This window comes from Babylonia areolata, chromosome 15 (genome assembly GCF_041734735.1).
Source record: "Babylonia areolata isolate BAREFJ2019XMU chromosome 15, ASM4173473v1, whole genome shotgun sequence".
Taxonomy (NCBI): Eukaryota; Metazoa; Mollusca; class Gastropoda; order Neogastropoda; family Buccinidae; genus Babylonia; species Babylonia areolata.
Window position 1 is genome coordinate 20,527,108 of NC_134890.1, and position 19,206 is coordinate 20,546,313.

General features: G+C 42.4%; 1 protein-coding gene across 2 annotated transcripts in view; it reads left to right on the plus strand.

Moving 5' to 3' along the window:
• LOC143290479 (src kinase-associated phosphoprotein 2-like) overlaps positions 1-17,516 on the plus strand; it is a 28,941-nt gene extending 11,425 nt beyond the window's left edge. Inside the window, exons 6-8 of one of the 2 annotated variants that reach the window (XM_076599967.1) lie at positions 65-159; positions 3,165-3,258; positions 9,230-12,168. In XM_076599967.1, coding sequence (XP_076456082.1) covers positions 65-159; positions 3,165-3,258; positions 9,230-10,032 — 992 coding nt within the window. In that variant the 3' untranslated portion in view covers positions 10,033-12,168. Of the gene's footprint in view, positions 1-64; positions 160-3,164; positions 3,259-9,229; positions 12,169-12,627 lie in introns of those variants that run through there. The other variant, XM_076599968.1, reaches the window with a different exon arrangement.
• The last annotated feature ends 1,690 nt before the right edge of the window (positions 17,517-19,206 follow it).

Here is a 19,206-nt window from a genome sequence, read left to right on the forward strand (position 1 = left end):
TGTGTGTGTGGAGCCCAGCACAGCAGAGGCAGGTGGTGGAGGTAGCGATGTTGTCTCATTGCAGGCTATGGGTTCAGTGAGGCGCCCGGTCTGGAGAAGGATGCTGCCAAGAAGGAGATGTGCTTTGAGCTGACCAAGCCTGGAGCCCCCACCTACCAGGTGGGATGTGTGCTGTGTTGTGCCGTGTGTCGTGCTGTGTTGTGCTGTGCTGTGCTGTGATTTGCTGTGCTGTGTTATGTTGTGTTGGGTTGGGTTGTGCTGTGTGTGCTGTGTTGTGTTAAATTGTATAGTGTTGTTTTGTGTTGTATAGTGTTGTGTTGGGTTGGGCTGTGCTGTGTCATGCTGTGCTGTATTGCCTTGTGCTGTGCTGTGCTGTGTTGTGTTGTGTTGTGTTGTGCTGTGTCGTGCACACAGTTGTGTTGTGTTGTGCTGTGCTGTGTCATGCTGTGCTGTATTGCCTTGTGCTGTGCTGTGCTGTGTTGTGTTGTGTTGTGTTGTGCTGTGTCGTGCACACAGTTGTGTTGTGTTGTGCTGTGCTGTGTCATGCTGTGCTGTATTGCCTTGTGCTGTGCTGTGTTGTGCACACAGTTGTGTTGTGTTGTGTTGTGCCATGATGTTTGTGCTGTGTGTGCCGCGATGTGTTGTGCTGTATTGTTTTATTCTTTTGTCATGATATTTCTCTGTGTAAAATTTGGGCTCCTCTTCCCGGGCATAGTGCGTCGAATAAGTGAGAGCAGCACCCCTTTTTTGTGTGTGTATGTTGATATTGAAACTTTGTGTGTTTGTTTCTTTCCTGTCTTTCTCTATTGATTTCTTTTTCTTCCTCTTTTTTTCTCTGTGTTCTGGTGAATGTATTTTTCAGTCTGTGTGTGAGTAGTGCTTTGGGCATCTGTTCCTTTTTATTCAACCATGCTTTAAAAAAAACTGATACAGGATAGAATATCGTGCAGGCTTTAGTGCTGCTTTCCTGAAAGTCAGAAGATAGTTGTACTGTTTTCAACCCATTTATATGCAGTATGTTGTTCAACAATCATAGCCAGATGTTAGGTAATGTTTCAGTACTCAACATGTGATGGACAAACTGCTCCATGATTCAAACAGTGACTTGCATCCTGAAACTGGCAGTGTTTTAGAACACAGTAGCTTCAAGGAAACCCTGTCACAGTTGGTTTTTTAAATTTTTTTTTTTTTTTTTTTTTTTAATCATTCGGATGAGATGATAAACTGAGGTCCCATGTGAAGCATGCACTCAAAGCCTGTAAAAGCCTGTCGTAGTTTTGACCATAAAAGATGCCATTGTCATTGTTTTCGTGTAGTATATTGTCATTGATGTTTTATGCTTTGATGTTACCATTGTTGTGTAATGTAGTATGATATGATTATTGTTATTATGCAGTATGATATGGTTATTGGTATGTAGTATGATTTGTTAGTGTAGTGGTGGCTGTTACTTTGCCACCAATGAGGGAGCAATTTTTTTTTTTTTTATCTTAGTATGCTGAATACTTGGACCTATTTAAACGAAAATGTTCATGAGTTTTGCAATGAAGGCATATGAGCAATGACACATAGCATGTAACCAACCATTTTATCAAAAGTTAGGCACAATACTACACGAAATGGCCCATATTGTGTACATGCTTTTTGTTTAACTTTCCATGTGTTTGTGGGGCCAAAAGGGAAAGAGAACTCTCAGAATGGCATAAACTGAATGAACGCATCATTATGTATAATTTTTTCAGACCTGCCGAGATAGCTACGCATTAGATCAGTGACTGAATCCGCATTAATGTTGAGTAAAATAACCCTCAAAATAGAAATAAAAACCCAACTGAAAATGGTTTACAACATGGTAGTATCGTTTTATCTATGTATGAAAATCACTGTTAAGATAGGTCCCAGAATGTAGGATACTAAAATAGGTCTTTACCTGGAGTATGGCACTGTTATGGCAGTAATGGCTGTTATTTACAGTTGGTGTTGCTGTCGTTGTTGTGACCGATGTATGGTAGTGGTGGCTGATGTATGGCAGTGATGGCTGTTATTTACAGTTGGTGTTGCTGTCACTGTTATTGTGACTGATGTATGGCAGTGATGGTTGTTATTTACAGTCGGTGTTGCTGTCACTGTTGTGACTGATGTATGGTAGTGATGGCTGTCAGTTACAGTTGGTGTTGCTGTCATTGTTGTTGTGACTGATGTATGGTAGTGATGGCTGATGTATGGTAGTGGTGGCTGTCAGTTACAGTTGTTGTTGCTGTCATTGTTGTTGTGACTGATGTATGGTAGTGGTGGCTGATGTATGGTAGTGATGGCTGATGTATGGTAGTGGTGGCTGATGTATGGTAGTGATGGCTGATGTATGGTAGTGTGTGTGTGTGAATGTTTTGTGTGGCTGTATGAGTGTGTTGTTGTGTGTTGTGATGATGTATGGTAGTGATGGTGATGTGATGGTAGTGGTGGTGATGTTGGTGTGGTTTGCTGTGAATTAGTTGTGGTGTATGTATCGTGATTGTGTAGTGGGTGTGTGTGTGTTTGTGTGTTGTGATCAGATCTTATTAGTGTGGTGATGTACAGTAGGAATTTATTTGGTAGAGAGAGTTGTATGGTGTGGTGGTGCGTTAGTTGTTGTTGTGTGTGCACGTTTTATCTGGGGTGTGGTGTTTTGAGTGGTATTGGTGTTGATGTATGGTAGGGTGGTGATGTGTGGCTAGAGTATGAGAACTGATGTTTACCCAGAAATTGTATGTTATTCAAAGTCCTGGGAGATGAGGAGGGTTGCTGGCTTTGGATGGTAGATGTATGTAATGGGGATTTTGATGATGCTTCCAATGGATGCTTCGTAATGATGACTACTTTTTGGTTATGTGATTCTGATGTATGGTAGTGATGGCTGATGTATGGTAGTGGTGGCTGATGTATGGTAGTGATGGCTGATGTATGGTAGTGGTGATGTATGGTAGTGGTGATGTATGGTAGTGGTGGCTGATGTATGGTAGTGGTGGCTGATGTATGGTAGTGGTGATGTATGGTAGTGGTGGCTGATGTATGGTAGTGGTGGCTGATGTATGGTAGTGATGGCTGATGTATGGTAGTGGTGGCTGTCAGTTACAGTTGTTGTTGTCGTTGTTGTTGTTGTGACCGATGTGTGTGTGTGGTGACAGTTCCGGGCGGGCAGCAAGGAAGGAATGGTGATCTGGAAGGAGGCCATCACCAAAGGAATCCAGATGGCTGGCACTGCCGCTGATGATGGAGGAGGTATTGTGAGGCACACAGGGCAGGGGTTGTGTGTGTGTGACGGGTGGGAGGGTGTGTGTGATTGTGTGTGTGTGTGTGTGTGTGTGTGTGTGTGAATGTTTTTTGTGTGTATAAGTGTGATAGTGTGTGTGTGATTGTGTGTGTGTGTGTGAATGTTTTTTGTGTGTATGAGTGTGATTGTGTGTGTGTGTGTGTGTGTGTGTGTGTGTGTGTGATAGTGTGTGTGTGTGTGCGTGCGCGTGCGTGTGTGTGTGCAAATAGTTGTTGGTGTATGATTGTGATTGTGTGTGTGTGTGTGTACGTGAGATCTTTTATTTGTGTGTCACTGTCACATAGCAAATTTTCTTGTTTAAGTGTGTGTGTGTGTGTGTGTGTGTGTGTGTGTGTGTGTGTGTGTGTGTGTGCAGTTCTTCATCTGTGTGTCAGTGTTTTTGAGTGGATTTGTGTGTGTTAGAGTAATATGGGTGTGTGTGTGTGGCCAGAGAGAAAACTGCATGCCTTTCCACCCTAGACATAATAAAGTATGACATGTTTGCATGGCTTTGCATGGTAGCACTGTGTATGTTAAACAACAAAAGTGCATTTTGATAAACTGCTCTCACACAATGGATGCTTCGTAATGACACTACTTACTGGTGTTACGATTATTGATTAATGAATAATGTATTAACTCACTCAGTACGGCCAGTCCTCTCTTCTCCTCTACACAGACCCCTCAGATGTCCAGTAGGTGTCTGAATGATCCAACCTTTAGCTTCCGTCGTCAGAATTGTGGTATTCTTTGCCAACATTCACCACTTGTAATATTTTGATGGTGGTAATTGAGGAGAAACGCTGTTAACGTCGTCTCTTTCGCTGTTCGTATGGAGAGAATTAATAGATGTTTTGTATAATGATATACACCAACACAAAATATGAATGTTAACTGTGTTCTGCAATATGACATCTGTTATATGTGTGTGTGTGTGTGTGTGTGTGCGTGTGTGTGTTTGTATGTTTATATGTGCACGATATTTAATGAGAGAAGAAAGAACAGCGATGAAATTTTTTTCTTTCTTTCTGGTAACAGCTTTCATATATCTCAGGAAAACAATTTGTATTCTGTTTCACTCTGTCTTTTTTTGCTTTCTCTTAATCATGAATTTTTGTTTGTATGCATAGTTTGATCAATGGATTAAGTGAATATTCTACTTTTCAACGGTTCTTGGTTTTTTTGTTGTTGTTGTTGTTTTTTTTTTACTGTTTTAACTAATGCCACACACACACACACACACACACACACACACACACACACACACACACACACACACACACAATCACAATCATACACTAAAAACTATTTGTATACACACACACACACACACACACACAATCACCATCATACACTAAAAACTATTTGTATACACACACACACACACACACACACACACACACACACACACACACACACACACACACACACACCTCTTCATGTTCCTGGCCACACAACTTGAAGAGGTGAAAGCCTCCAAGTACTTGGGAGCAACACTTACAAAGGACGGCAGGTCGAACACAGAAGTGAAGATCCGCCTCGCAGCAGCTACATCAGCGATTGCCAAACTGGACAAGATCTGGAGGAGCAGGAGCATTTCTCTTGACATCAAACTCAAACTGTACAGATCCGTAGTGCTCGCCATTCTCCTGTATGGATGTAGACGCTGGACACTGTCAGCCGAGCTTGAGAAGAGGATCCAAGAATTTGAGATGAAATGCTACCGAAAGCTGCTCCGCATCTCATGGGTCGAACACAAGACCAACGACTATGTCCGGAGCAAAGTTGAAGCCTTCGCCGGACATCAAGAACCCCTCCTGGCCACCATCAAAAAGGAGGAAGCTGGCCTGGTTTGGCCACGTGACCCACCACAACACCCTGTGCAAGACCATCCTGCAGGGCACCATGGAGGCTGGAAGAAAGAGGGGAAGACCAAGGAGAAGCCGGACAGATGACGTCAAGACCTGGACTCATCTGAAGATGCCAGAGCTGGTGTCAGAGGCCAAGAGCAGACCAGGCTGGAGGAGAGTGACGTCCGCTGCATCCCTTGTGTCCCCCCCCCCACGACCCGGTGGGTCACGGGACAAAAGGTGAAAAGGAAAGGACCTAATGCCAGCAACACATGCAAGGAAAAAACCTACAGCAAACAGACAACACAGAAATGTGCGTTACTGACTGGGTGTGAATGGTGACTGAATGATAGCAGAGGATGAAAACTGTGTGACCCAGAAGAACAGACAGCGGACTTGTTTATCAACATCAGCTGTAATTAAATGAACATTTAGATTATATGATTTTTTTCTCGGTGAGAATGTGAAATTAGTTCTGTTTTTGTTTCTGAAAACTTGACGGCCGCAATAGCCGAGTGGTTAAAGTGTCGGACTTTCAATCTGAGGGTCCCGGGTTTGAATCTTGGTAACGGTGCCTGGTGGGTAAAGAGTGGAGATTTTTCCGATGTCCCAGGTCAACATATGTGCAGACCTGCTTGTGCCTGAACCCCCTTTGTGTGTATATACACACAGAAGATCAAATACACACGTTAAAGATCCTGTAGACCATGTCAACATTCCGTGGGTTATGGAAACAAGAACATACCCAGCATACACACCCCTGAAAACGGAGTATGTCTGCCTACATGGCGGGGTAAAAACGGTCATACACATAAAAGCCCACTCGTGTATATACAAGTGAATGTGGGAGTTGCAGCCCACAAACGAAGAAGAAGTTTCTGGAACTTAGAGAAGAACAATAGATCTGCAAAACAATTGCCTGCACCCTCACCTATCCCTTTATGTCTGCTGATGTCGTTGGGACACGCCTCAGTGAAGACAACACTACCACTCTTTCTTCACCTGTCCCTTTATGTCTGCTGATGTCGTTGGGACACGCCTCAGTGAAGACAACACTCCACTCTTCCTTCACCTGTCCCTTTATGTCTGCTGATGTCGTTGGGACACGCCTCAGTGAAGACAACACTCCACTCTTCCTTCACCTGTCCTTTAATGTCTGATGTCGTTGGGACACGCCTCAGTGAAGACAACACTCCACTCTTCCTTCACCTGTCCCTTTATGTCTGTTGATGTTGTTGGGACACGCCTCAGTGAAGACAACACTCCACTCTTCCTTCACCTGTCCCTTTATGACTGCTGATGTCGTTGGGACACCCCTCAGTGAAGACAACACTCCACTCTTCCTTCACCTGTCCCTTTATGTCTGTTGATGTCGTTGGGACACGCCTCAGTGAAGACAACACTCCACTCTTCCTTCACCTGTCCCTTTATGTCTGCTGATGTCGTTGGGACACGCCTCAGTGAAGACAACACTACCACTCTTCCTTCACCTGTCCCTTTATGTCTGTTGATGTCGTTGGGACACGCCTCAGTGAAGACAACACTACCACTCTTCCTTCACCTGTCCCTTTATGTCTGTTGATGTCGTTGGTGCATGCTTCAGTGAAGACATCACTCCACTCTTCCTTCACCTGTCCCTTTATGTCTGCTGATGTCGTTGGGACACGCCTCAGTGAAGACAACACTACCACTCTTCCTTCACCTGTCCCTTTATGTCTGCTGATGTCGTTGGGACACGCCTCAGTGAAGACAACACTCCACTCTTCCTTCACCTGTCCCTTTATGTCTGTTGATGTCGTTGGGACACGCCTCAGTGAAGACAACGGTACCACTCTTCCTTCACCTGTCCCTTTATGTCTGCTGATGTCGTTGGGACACGCCTCAGTGAAGACAACGGTACCACTCTTCCTTCACCTGTCCCTTTATGTCTGCTGATGTCGTTGGGACACGCCTCAGTGAAGACAACACTCCACTCTTCCTTCACCAGTGGAGGGAGGATAGGAGGTTGAAGGATAGGGGGGGAGGGCATGGAATCCACCTTACAATGTGGTGATTTGTACATAAAAAAATATGACCGTCATTTTAAGTAGAAACCTACACATTTATAAGATACAGATAACACTACAAGGATTTTAAGTGAATTTAGATAACAAACAGGACTGAATGGAACCTGATCATTGCAAAACGATTGGAAGTGAGGAAAACACGAATGTGACTTACCACAGCATAGAAATGGCCTCCTCAGGCTGCAGTTTCCTGAAGAGAGAGAGAGAAAAGAACTGTGGGTATCAGAAGTGATAACAGTAATAATACTGATATATAGTTCTGATATGAATATATATTTATACATAGCGCTGTTATAGAGCAAACTCCCCATGTGATGGGTTCTACAAGCCTCACAGTTCACATACAATAGTACTTTACAGCATACAACAGCATATGAGGATGTAGGTGAGAAACAAATTCTATATACACCAAGGCAAATTTACGTATTGCAAATATGAACAGTCACACCACAAAAAAAGCCCAACACATGCGTACATGTTCCCATGCATACACATACACACACATGCACACACACACACTCAGAAGCATGCCTGCATGCATGCATTTGCACACACACACACACACACACACACACACACACACACACACTCACACATACACACACACACACACACACACACACACACACACACACACACACACACACACACACTCACACACACACACACACACACACACACACACACTTGCACGCATGTATGCAGAACCTGCACATGTGCATGCTCACACTCACTGAACACTCACCCTGTGACATGATAAAGATCTGAATCAACTTCAAAATCAGTGACACATATACATCTACTCATGCATTCTCAAGCATGCACACATGAGTATGCACATGCATTTTTCACACACTGACACACTTACACCTTTGTGTATATATGTTCCTCCCACCCCTCAGATCTGAGAAACTTGTTCACATTCCTGTTACTCATGTAACACTGTTCTTTACAGAAACTTATGATGGCATAGGACCATATTAACGTTCCTCTTATTATTCGTGTAACGCTGTTGTTTACAGAAGCTTATGATGGCATAGGACAATGTTAACATTCCTGTTATTATTCATGTAACGCTGTTGTTTACAGAAGCTTATGATGGCATAGGACCATGTTAACGTTCCTGTTATTATTCATGTAAAATTGTTGTTTCCAGAAGCTTTTGATGGCATAGGACCATGTTAACATTCCTGTTATTATTCATGTAACACTGTTGTTACAGAAGCGTATGATGACGTAGGACCATGTTAACGTTCCTTTTATTTATGTAACACTGTTGTTTACAGAAGCTTATGATGACGTAGGACAATGTTAACATTACTGTTATTATTCATGTAACACTGTTGTTTACAGAAGCGTATGATAGCATAGGACAATGTTAACATTACTGTTATTATTCATATAACGCTGTTGTTTACAGAAGCTTATGATGGCTTAGGACAGTGTTAACATTCCTGTTATTATTCATATAACACTGTTGTTTACAGAAAATTATGATGGCATAGGAATGTTAACATTCCTGTTATTATTCATGTAACACTGTTGTTTACAGAAGCTTATGATGGCATAGGACCATGTTAACATTCCTGTTATTATTCATGTAACACTGTTGTTTACAGAAGCGTATGATGGCATAGGACAATGTTAACATAGGACAATGTTAACGTTCCTGTTATTATTCATGTAACACTGTTGTTTACAGAAGCGTACGATGGCATAGGACAATGTTAACGTTCCTGTTATTATTCATGTAACACTGTTGTTTACAGAAGCGTATGATGGCACAGGACCATGTTAACACTCCTGTTATTCATGTAAAATTGTTGTTTCCGGAAGCTTTTGATGGCATAGGACCATGTTAACATTCCTGTTATTATTCATGTAACACTTGTAACAGAAGCTTATGATGACATAGGACCATGCTGACGTTCATGTAATTATGTAAAACTGTCGTTTCCAGACGCTCATGATGACATAGGACCATGCTAACGTTCATGTAATTCATGTAACACTGTCGTTTCCAGAAGCGTATGATGACGTAGGACCGAGTTCGCAAGGTGCTCACTATGAGTACAGTCCTCTTGAGACGGCGCACATTGATGATGATGATGAGGAGATCTATGATGAGCTAGCGGATCCACCCCCGTCGTTCACTGCCCCCCCGATACCACGTCCTAGCCTGCCACTGCCTCCCACGCCGGACGAGGTCAGACAGTATGCCAACCTGGCATCCAGCGGTTACACCCCCGCTCACACTCCTGTCCAGCACAAAGAGAAGACGGCGTCATTGAACAGGACGTCAGGCAGCAAGTTCCCAAGGGACCCATCACCAGAGTTCAACATTTTCCGGAAAACAGAAGCTGGGGAAGGGATCGTTTTCCCTTCAGCGGTCAAGAAAGACATCATGAAGATGGCAGCCGAGGGGGGAGAAAAGCCTCAGAAACCACCCCCGATGGTCAACATTTACAAAGATATCCCCCCTGTTGACAACACCCCCAGCAGCCCGCAAGGGGGAAAGGCAAGCACTACAGCCACCACCGCCCCTGTCTCAGCCCCCAGTGGGAACTCCAAGGGCCCCCAGACTGCAGCCAGCCAGGCCAAACCCAAGTCCCCTCCGGCCAGCTCCGCCAGAAATCAGCTGCCCTCCGCGTCCTATGCCAACTACAGAGGAGTGCCCAGGTCCAATGTGGTTCAGCAGAAAGGGGGGCAATCCAGTTCACCTCCAGCGTCAGGGAAATCTGACGTGCAGACATCGTCTCGTTCCTCCCCTCCGCCGCCTGAAAGACCCGACATCAAGGATCTGAAAAAAATGTTTGAGAAGAAATGAAGACGGTGAATCAGCAACGAGCATCAGATTTTGTATGGAGCAGTTGGAACTTGGCCACCTTTTGTACTTTATCTCCTGTCAACCTGCTTTTTGAAAAAAATTGATTTTTTTTGTTTTTAGAATGATTATCAGCGCAGTTGTTTTGATAGTTTGTTGGAAGAGCAATGGTTTCTTTTGCGTAGGTTGTGTATTCTTGAAGCATTGTCGTCATGCAGTGTCTGTAATCTAGCACTATTATTTGGATGTCAGTGTTGGATGTGAAAAATGTGCCTGATATCACATATATACATTTGCATGTATGCTTGCTTTGAATGCTCACTCATGCCAAGATTCAAGAGATTTGAGATTTAATATCCTTTCACACCTTCTGGGACATGGTAGGTTACAAAAACATTCTGTATCTGAACTGACAAGCACTACATAAGTGATAAAAACCACAAATAATGAAAGGTATTGCACCATATAGGACACTTCAGGCTACACTTCACATCTCTATAAATCTACTTACCAATAAATAAATTTGCTTAAAATTCTTCCTTCCGAGAATAAATTACAATGAGTACTGATTTGGGGGACACATATTTCTTTGGGAATGATTCTTTATGAATGTCTTTGAACTCGGGATATTGTCATTCCATTATCAAACGAATTTAGTATCCACTAGTAATCATGTCATACTTCGTACAAGGTAATCCAAACTCTTTATTAGTTTCAATTTGTAAATGACTGTTATTATATTATACATATATGCACTTCCTTACAGGCACACACACAGACACACATACACATACATATGCACACACATGCACACACACACACACGCACACACACACACACACACACACACACACACACAGAGGGACAAAATGTGTGCTCTATGTGCACTCGTATAAAGAAAAGAAAAGCCCTCTGTTACGCTTGTGTTGAACATGAAATACATAATCATATTTTAGATATACATTGAATTTAAATACGAAAAGTACCACATACATAGAATCATGAAACCAAACAAGTATGCATTAATTCTAAATGTGAAAAATGCCACATACATAAAATCATTAAAATAAATGAACAAACTAACTAACTGGACTGATAAACTTTATTTTAAAAAAAAGAAAGTATAATTGTATAATATGGAAAAAATATGTACACTTTCCTTCCTTCCACCATACACAAATGTGAATAAAGAAACAAAAAAACTTTTTTAAGTGATTCGTTGGGAAAAAAAATCTCCACCTCTAAAAAGAATAAAACTAGACACATATGCATGATAGCATGTTTGCACATGCGTGCGCACACACACACACACACACACACACACACACACTCACACACACCCATACACAAACACACACACACACACACACACACACAAACACACACACACACAGACACACACACACAGACACGCACACTTGTATGCATTAATGCTGCTCTGAAAATAGGCAAGAAATACATTTACACATAACTGTGGTGTAAATCCCGTAAGGGTTGCACTTTAAAGGAAGAATGTTCACGGTGGATAACTTACGGTGGATGAGTCTCACAGTGACATGGCAAGGGGGATGATAATGATAATAACTAATGATGATAATGATACTAATGATAATGACAATGATAATAATTAACACTCAGTCCTTTTTTTTTTCTCAGATACAACTCAAAGTGCTTTACTTTGAAAACCCCCCACAAAAACTCATGAAACGGAAATGACGAAATAATAAATCAGTTTACACAAACTTCAAGCAAACATCAAAATGCAGCTCACCCAACTCACTTGCTCACTGGGCTTTTGTACTCCATTGGTCATCATTCATGGTTTCTGTGTGTGTGTGTGCTCTCTTTTTTTATATTATAATTATTATTTATTTATTTATGTAAGCTTATCTATTATTTATTCACCTTTTTTTTTCTTTTTTTTTTCTCAAGGCCTGACTAAGCGCGTTGGGTTACGCTGCTGGTCAGGCATCTGCTTGGCAGATGTGGTGTAGCGTATATGGATTTGTCCGAACGCAGTGACGCCTCCTTGAGCCACTGAAACTGAAACTGAAACTGCTCTCTTCATTTTTAGCAGATGTCTGACTGTCTTCCTCTTCCAGACTTTATAACAACTCACTCTGTATGTGCACGTCTATGCATATATATATATATATATATATATATATAGATATATAGATATATATGTGTGTGTGAGTGTGTGTGTGTGTGTGTGTGTTCACACACACACACACACACACATATATATATATATCTATATATCTATATATATGTTCACAATTGCAAGCTCACTTTCTTGCTGTAGTTTTAACATCTTTTCACTGTAAGTGATATTAGATGAAATGTGTAGTTCTGCTTGTGTTGACATGGACACTTGTGTATCCTGCATGTGATGTGTATTGCATGGGCATTCATTCACTCTGGCTTACTGTGCTCTGTGTCTCAGTCTTGCTCTTAGTGTTTGCTCAACATACTGTGTCTCAGTCTTGCTCTTAGTGTTTGCTCAGCATACCTTGCCTCAGCATGGTTTTTTTTCCCCTCCTCCTTTATATTGGCTGCATGCATTCACAGCGGGAGCACACTGCTTGGTTTTCACAGAGATGTATGAGGATGTGGGCCAGGAACAAGAATCTGGCGCAAACCTGCCTCCCCCGCCGCCAGAGGTCCTTGAAGATGTCGAAGACATTTATGAGGAGTGTGGAGAAAACGAACTACCACCTCCCCCCTCCTTCAAGCCTCCACCCCCCCAGCCTCCACCCCCGGCACCGGAGAGCATGGATGAGGTGTACGATGACTGCACCTCCGCTGTGGAAGAGGTCAAGGCCATGGAGAAGAAGGCGGACTCTCCGACCCCACCACCACCACTTCTCCCCGGTCGGCGCCGAGAGCCTCCCCCTACCCCTTCAGCGACGCCGGATCCCCCTGCGATCCCTCCCCCCAAGGCTGACCTGCCCCCCATCCCCTCCGTCCCGCCCCCCCTTCCAGACCGCAAGGCCACCAATGAGCCCCCTCCTGTGCCCAGCAATCCCCCTCCTCTTCCCAGCCGTGGCGGAGGGGGGGCCAGCAATCGGGTGCCCCAGCTGAGAAAGCCTTTCATGGACCGGGACGAAGACTTTGAAAACATCTACTACGGCAAGTGGGACTGCGCTGCCGACTGCAACAAGGAGCTGACGTTCAAGCAGGGCGATTTGATCCATGTGCTCAGTCGTGACTTTGATGCAGAAAGCTGGTGGGTGGGCGAGCTTGATGGGAAGGTGGGCTTGGTCCCTAAGGAATACTTGTGCCCAGCTTTCGAGTTGGTGCCGTAAGCTTTCTGTGTGCTATTTTGGGTACCATTGCTGGTAAATAATTGCATAGTTATTAGTACTGCAGAAGTTAAGCAATTATTCATAAACACTTGCATAGTTATTAGTACTGCAGTTAAGCCATCGTTCATAAAACACTTGCGTAGTTAATAGTACTGCAGTTAAGCCATCTTTCATAAAACACTTGCGTAGTTAATAGTACTACAGTTAAGCAATCATGGATAAGCACTTGCATCGTTAATAGTACTGCAGTTAAACCATCATTGCACAGTTGATAGTACTGCAGCTTGTAATGTCATCAAGTGATTTGGTGCCATTGTATGGTTCGTTGTGGAGTGTCGTTGTCAAGTTTCTGAATGAGGTGCCACTGCATTCAGACAATTCCATATAATCTGCACGACATCTGCCAGGCAGATGCCTGACAGAGGCATAACCTTGAGTGCATGCTTATATATTTGTGTACATCAGAGTGGAATTCTTCTGCAAAATTTTGCCAGAGGACAACACTTTTACATGCTGCACACAGAACTTTGGTTTATCGTCTCATGGACGCTCAGTTTGATTTTCCAGACAGACTTGGGAGGAAGGGTGAGAGCGGGAATCAAACCCAGACCGTCAGGGACACTGTATTGGCAGATAGGTGTCTTAACCATTCGGCCCTCCCCACCCTCCCTCCAGTCACTTTTTGGAGTGACTGTGAATGAGTGTTACCTGCCGTCAGTTTTCACTGAAAGGAAGTTGTGTGATAATCAGTGCATGTCGCACACCATCGCAGAATGGGCTGACTGATGGTGAGAATCCACTCTGTGTACACATGTGGAGTGATGGCCAAGAGGTAATGCATCCGCCTAGGAAGCGAGAGAATCTGAGCGCGCTGGTTCAAATCACGGTTCAGCCGCTGATATTTTCTCCCCCTCCACTAGACCTTGAGTGGTGGTCTGGCTGCTAGTCATTTGGATGAGACGATAAACCGAGGTCCCGTGTCCAGCATGCACTTAGCGCATGCAAAAGAACCCATGGCAACAAAGGGGTTGTTCCTGGCAAAATTCTGTAGAAAATCCACTTCGATAGGAAAAACAAATAAAACTGCATGCAGGAAAAAATACAAAAAAAAATGGGTGGTGCTGTAGTATAGCGACACAGAGAAATCTGTTGTGATAAAAAAGAAATACAAATACAAATACAGCTGACCAAGCCTGCAACGCATGAGTACAGGTCAGAAGATTGAAAAAAACAACCACCCAAAAACCCACCCAACAACAACCAATCATGTGTTGGCATTCAGTAAAAAGGATGTCTCGTTCATTTCCCACTAGTATTTGAATAGTAAAGGCCATGACTTTAAACATTTTTATTTGAATAGTGAAGGCCATCGATTTTACAGTTCATGGGGTCATCTGTTTAACATTTTTTATGATTAGTAAAGTTAATCTTTTCATCGTGAAATTCAGTCACAGTTATTGTTTGTTATTTACTGTTGAACATCCAAACCTTATTTAGATTTTGTTAACTTGGTGGTCGATGTTTGAGTTTATCAGGGTGCCTATGAAATACACAACTAGGTTTGTGTCTGATGCATAAGAACTGAAAACTACCCCCTTTCTTTTCTGTCTTGTGAGTGAGATCTACTTTGAAATGTCTTTTTATTGATTCAAAAGTCCTTTTGAAAATACTCTGACTGATGCAGTGTTTGAAGTTACTGGACCAGGAGGCAGTAAGATCTGCCACAGGGACGTAAAATTACAGCAGCCCAGAAGTTATTGCTGTCTGAGTGATGTGTGTGTGTGTGATGAGTGTGAGTCATCTTAGTCTGTGATGTGTGTGTGGCGAGAGGGGGTGTGGGGTGGAGCATAGTGTGTGTGTGTGTGTGCGTGTGTGTGTGTGTGCAGAGGGAGGGGGATGAATTATAGTGTTCTTTAGTTTATCATCTTTTCACTTTTACTGATATTAGATATAGCGTGTGTGAATGTGTGTGTTTGTGTGTGTGTGTGTGTTGACAGAGAGGATATGGGGGTGGAGTATAGTGTGTGTGTGTGTGTGTGTGTGTGTGTGTGCAAGTCATTTCAATCTGTCTTTGTGAGTCCTCAAAATTGAACTGTAGTATTTGGAGTGCTGTCCTGGGCTTTGAGCCCCAAATACTGTCTGAGGTGGGGAAAAAAAATGAAGAAGAAGAAGAAAAAAGACTTGACTGACAGCAGTCCTGATACTGCTTGAACTGGAGCAGCTCTGCCCTTGAAGCTGAATCATTGGTGAAGGTTTGTTTGTCTGGGGCCACCTACATGTCAGACCTGTGGCCACTAAAATGATGAAATCTAAATGGAATGCTGGCTGTAAGTGTGGTAACGTCACTGTGATGGACAAAGGACACGCTACAGATGCAAATGGTAAAGGGCATGTTTTAATGTGCCTCATGGGTGAAAGAGCCTCAAGGGAATTCATCCAACAGTCAGTGACAATAAAATTTTGTGAGCGAAGAACCATGTCTGTCAGGTTGTCCAGCAATTAGTCGTGTATGAAGTATCTTTAATGATGCGCTGTTTCGCTCAATATTTACCAATGAAATAGTGATATTTATCCTCCCATGTATGAAGTATCTTCAGTGATAATTGATACGCTGATTCACTCAATATTTAGCAATGAAATTGTGATATTTATCCTCCCTGTGCCTTTGTGTCTGATGGCTTGTTTTCTTTTCTTTTGAAGAACACTGAGCTGCCATAGAATGAGGGATGTGGGTGCAGTGGCCAAATGGTTAGAGCGTTGAATTCTCACCTGAGTTTCCGGAGTTCAGTCCATAGTTTCGCCGCACCCGGTGGGTTTTTAAACATGGAGATTTTTCCCATCTCCCAGGTCAACATATGTGCAGACCTGCTAGTGCCTGAACCCCCTTTCCTGTGCATATGAATGCAAAAGATCAAATACGCACATTAAAGATCCTGTAATCCATGTCAGTGTTTGGTGGGTTATGAAAACTCAGAAATAGCCAGCATGCACCAATCATGACAGAGTCATCAGCAAGTTGGTGTTGGTTGTGTAATGGGAGGGAGAAAGAAAGGAAGAAGAAAGGTGTAGACTAGTAGGTCACTGCAGCTACTTGCTGATCAGTTGAAATTACCATCTGCATTGATTAAAAGGAAACCCATTCAAACCAGACTGTTCAAGAAGAAATAAAGCAACTGTTGTTACACATCTTGTACAGCTGTATTGGAACAAAATGCATACAGCATTACATTATTTTTAATGTATGTTTCCCTGAAAATGGAATATCCCATCTGTTGAACAGAATCACAATGAACTTAAAGATTTACTTAGTTGATATTCTGCCTGACTTGATGCTGGAATCTGAGAGAGGGGCATTATTCAGATAGCTTAATGTCTACGTTATTCTCCTACCATTCCAACTTTGTTTTGATACAGTATGTGTGTTGGAAGCTCTTATATCCAGCATACGCTTTACTGATGTATCTCTGCTTATGAACTTTCTCTGCCCTCTGCTGCAGTTTGCCATTATGTAGTGAAGCTATTTGACTTTTTTTCTTTTCTTTTTTTTTTTTGTATGTACAATGATATATTTCTTCTTCTAACAATGATGTATTATTATTTGTATTAGCGGCTGGTCTTAACATGATGGCGCATTACTTCTGATTGTAGATCACTTCCAGATGTACCATTGGATATGTACTGCATCAACATTTTTTTCTGCTAGTTCTCATGGAAGTACTGGTACCAATAATTTTCCCTCTAATACTCATGCTAACATTGCTGTTTTGCACTAGTGTCAGTATTGTCATGTAATGCTCTTACTAACATTGTTATTGGTGAGCATTTCTAACTGGATACTTTTTTTGTCACACTGAAACACATGCACACGTGAACACACAGACACACAAAGATGTTAAATAAAAGTACTGACACTACTCATACACACACATACACACACATAGAACATGGATGCTGCTTCACTGTTCCAACCCCTCATACCCACGTCGCCCAATTTCTCTGTGATCATTTTTTTCATATCTTATGGCCACAACTATTGCGAGTTACTGATCAAAATAAAACAACAGCAAACTAAAGAAAACAACTGAAAGACAAAAACAACAACAACAACAAAACAAAACACACACACACACACACACACACACACACACACACACACACACACACACACACACACACACACACACCAAAAACAGCCAAGAACAAAAAGAAACAAACAAGCAAATATGGAAAACAGGTTGAAGTTGATGGTGCAATAGAGTTCTGGAAAGTATGGTGACAGAGTGGTAGGGACAGGTGTTCAGCATTGACAAAAATCAGTTGAGTTACTGGCATTCTGACATGGTATCTTCACAATGGCAGCAACTCTACTAAGAGCATTATTGGTTATGATGATGATGATGGTTATTGCTGCAATATAGTACACACAATAATATCAACACAAATCAATCTTTACTGATCATTGGATATATTGGGTTTTATTTTAAACATTTTCTTCTTCAAAATAATAATGGATGAACAGTTTGTTGTGAGTTCACTGATATATTGTTGTGTGTTTTATATTAATCTATGCTCAAATTTAAGAGAAACACTTAACAACACTTGGTCAAAGTGGTGTGTCCTTGTGTACGCCAAAATTATGCACTATGTTGCTTGATATTCAATGTATCAATATGCAAACTATAATGGTAATACAGTTGGGAAGTGTTACCACTGCACAGAATAACATCAGATTGTTCTATGGTACATATTATCTCATAATGAACATGAACATGTTATGGTTTATTTTCTTTCAAAAAGGATTTGACATTTATAGCTGTTTTTCCCTGTACTGTGCATAATTTTATGCCTGATTAAATCTGTTGTACATACATATATGACAAAGTAAATGATACTTATATTTTTATACCGATTACAGTTCACTGCGCTTCATTTGGCATCATATAATGTTGTGATTGTAGTAAAGATAACAATGTTTTTGTGTGTGTCTGCTTCAATACTTCAATGCTGAGGTAGAAATAATCACTTATTACTTAAAAAGTAAGCTTTTAACATGTCTTCCAAGCCTGTCTTTCAGTCAGTGTTAGATGAACACATACAAGGAATTCCTGTGACCATCAGCTGTGTGTGTCAGTTATCATGTGGTGAGATGGGGTGGTTAGTTTCATGACCATGGCACATCTGACCTTCCTTGACTTGCAAGTATGGGGCCTTTGAGTCAATACTTAAAACGAAAAAAACGCTGAGGGAGAAATAATCGCTCATTACATAAAGATAAGTGAAAAGTATGTCTTCCAAGTCAGCCTTACTCCTATGAGGAGCAGAGGATTGGCAACACCATTTTGAAATGCCAGAGACGGGTGCAACAGCCGAATGGTTAAAGCGTTGGACTTTCAATCTGAGGGTCCCGGGTTCGAATCTCGGTAACGGCACCTGGTGGGTAAAGGGTGGAGATTTTTCCGATCTCCCAGGTCAACATATGTGTAGACCTGCTAGTGCCTGAACACCCTTTGTGTGTATACACAAGCAGATGATCAAATATGCACGTTAAAGATCCTGTAATCCATGTCAGTGTTCGGTGGGTTATGGAAACAAGAACATACCCAGCATGCACGCACCAGAAAGTGGAGCATGGCTGCCTACATGCCGGGGTTAAAATGGTCATACATGTATGAGCCCACTCATGTACATACAAGTGAACGTGGGAGTTGCAGCCCACGAACGCAGAAGAAGAAAAGGAGAAATGCCAAAGAAGGCACTTGATCCACCTACACATGGGCAATGCCAGCAACACCCTTGTCCGCAGTGCCGTCAGCACCTCCGGGCCTGGAATGGACTTCACAGTGGGACCTACACACCGACCCAGTGTGAA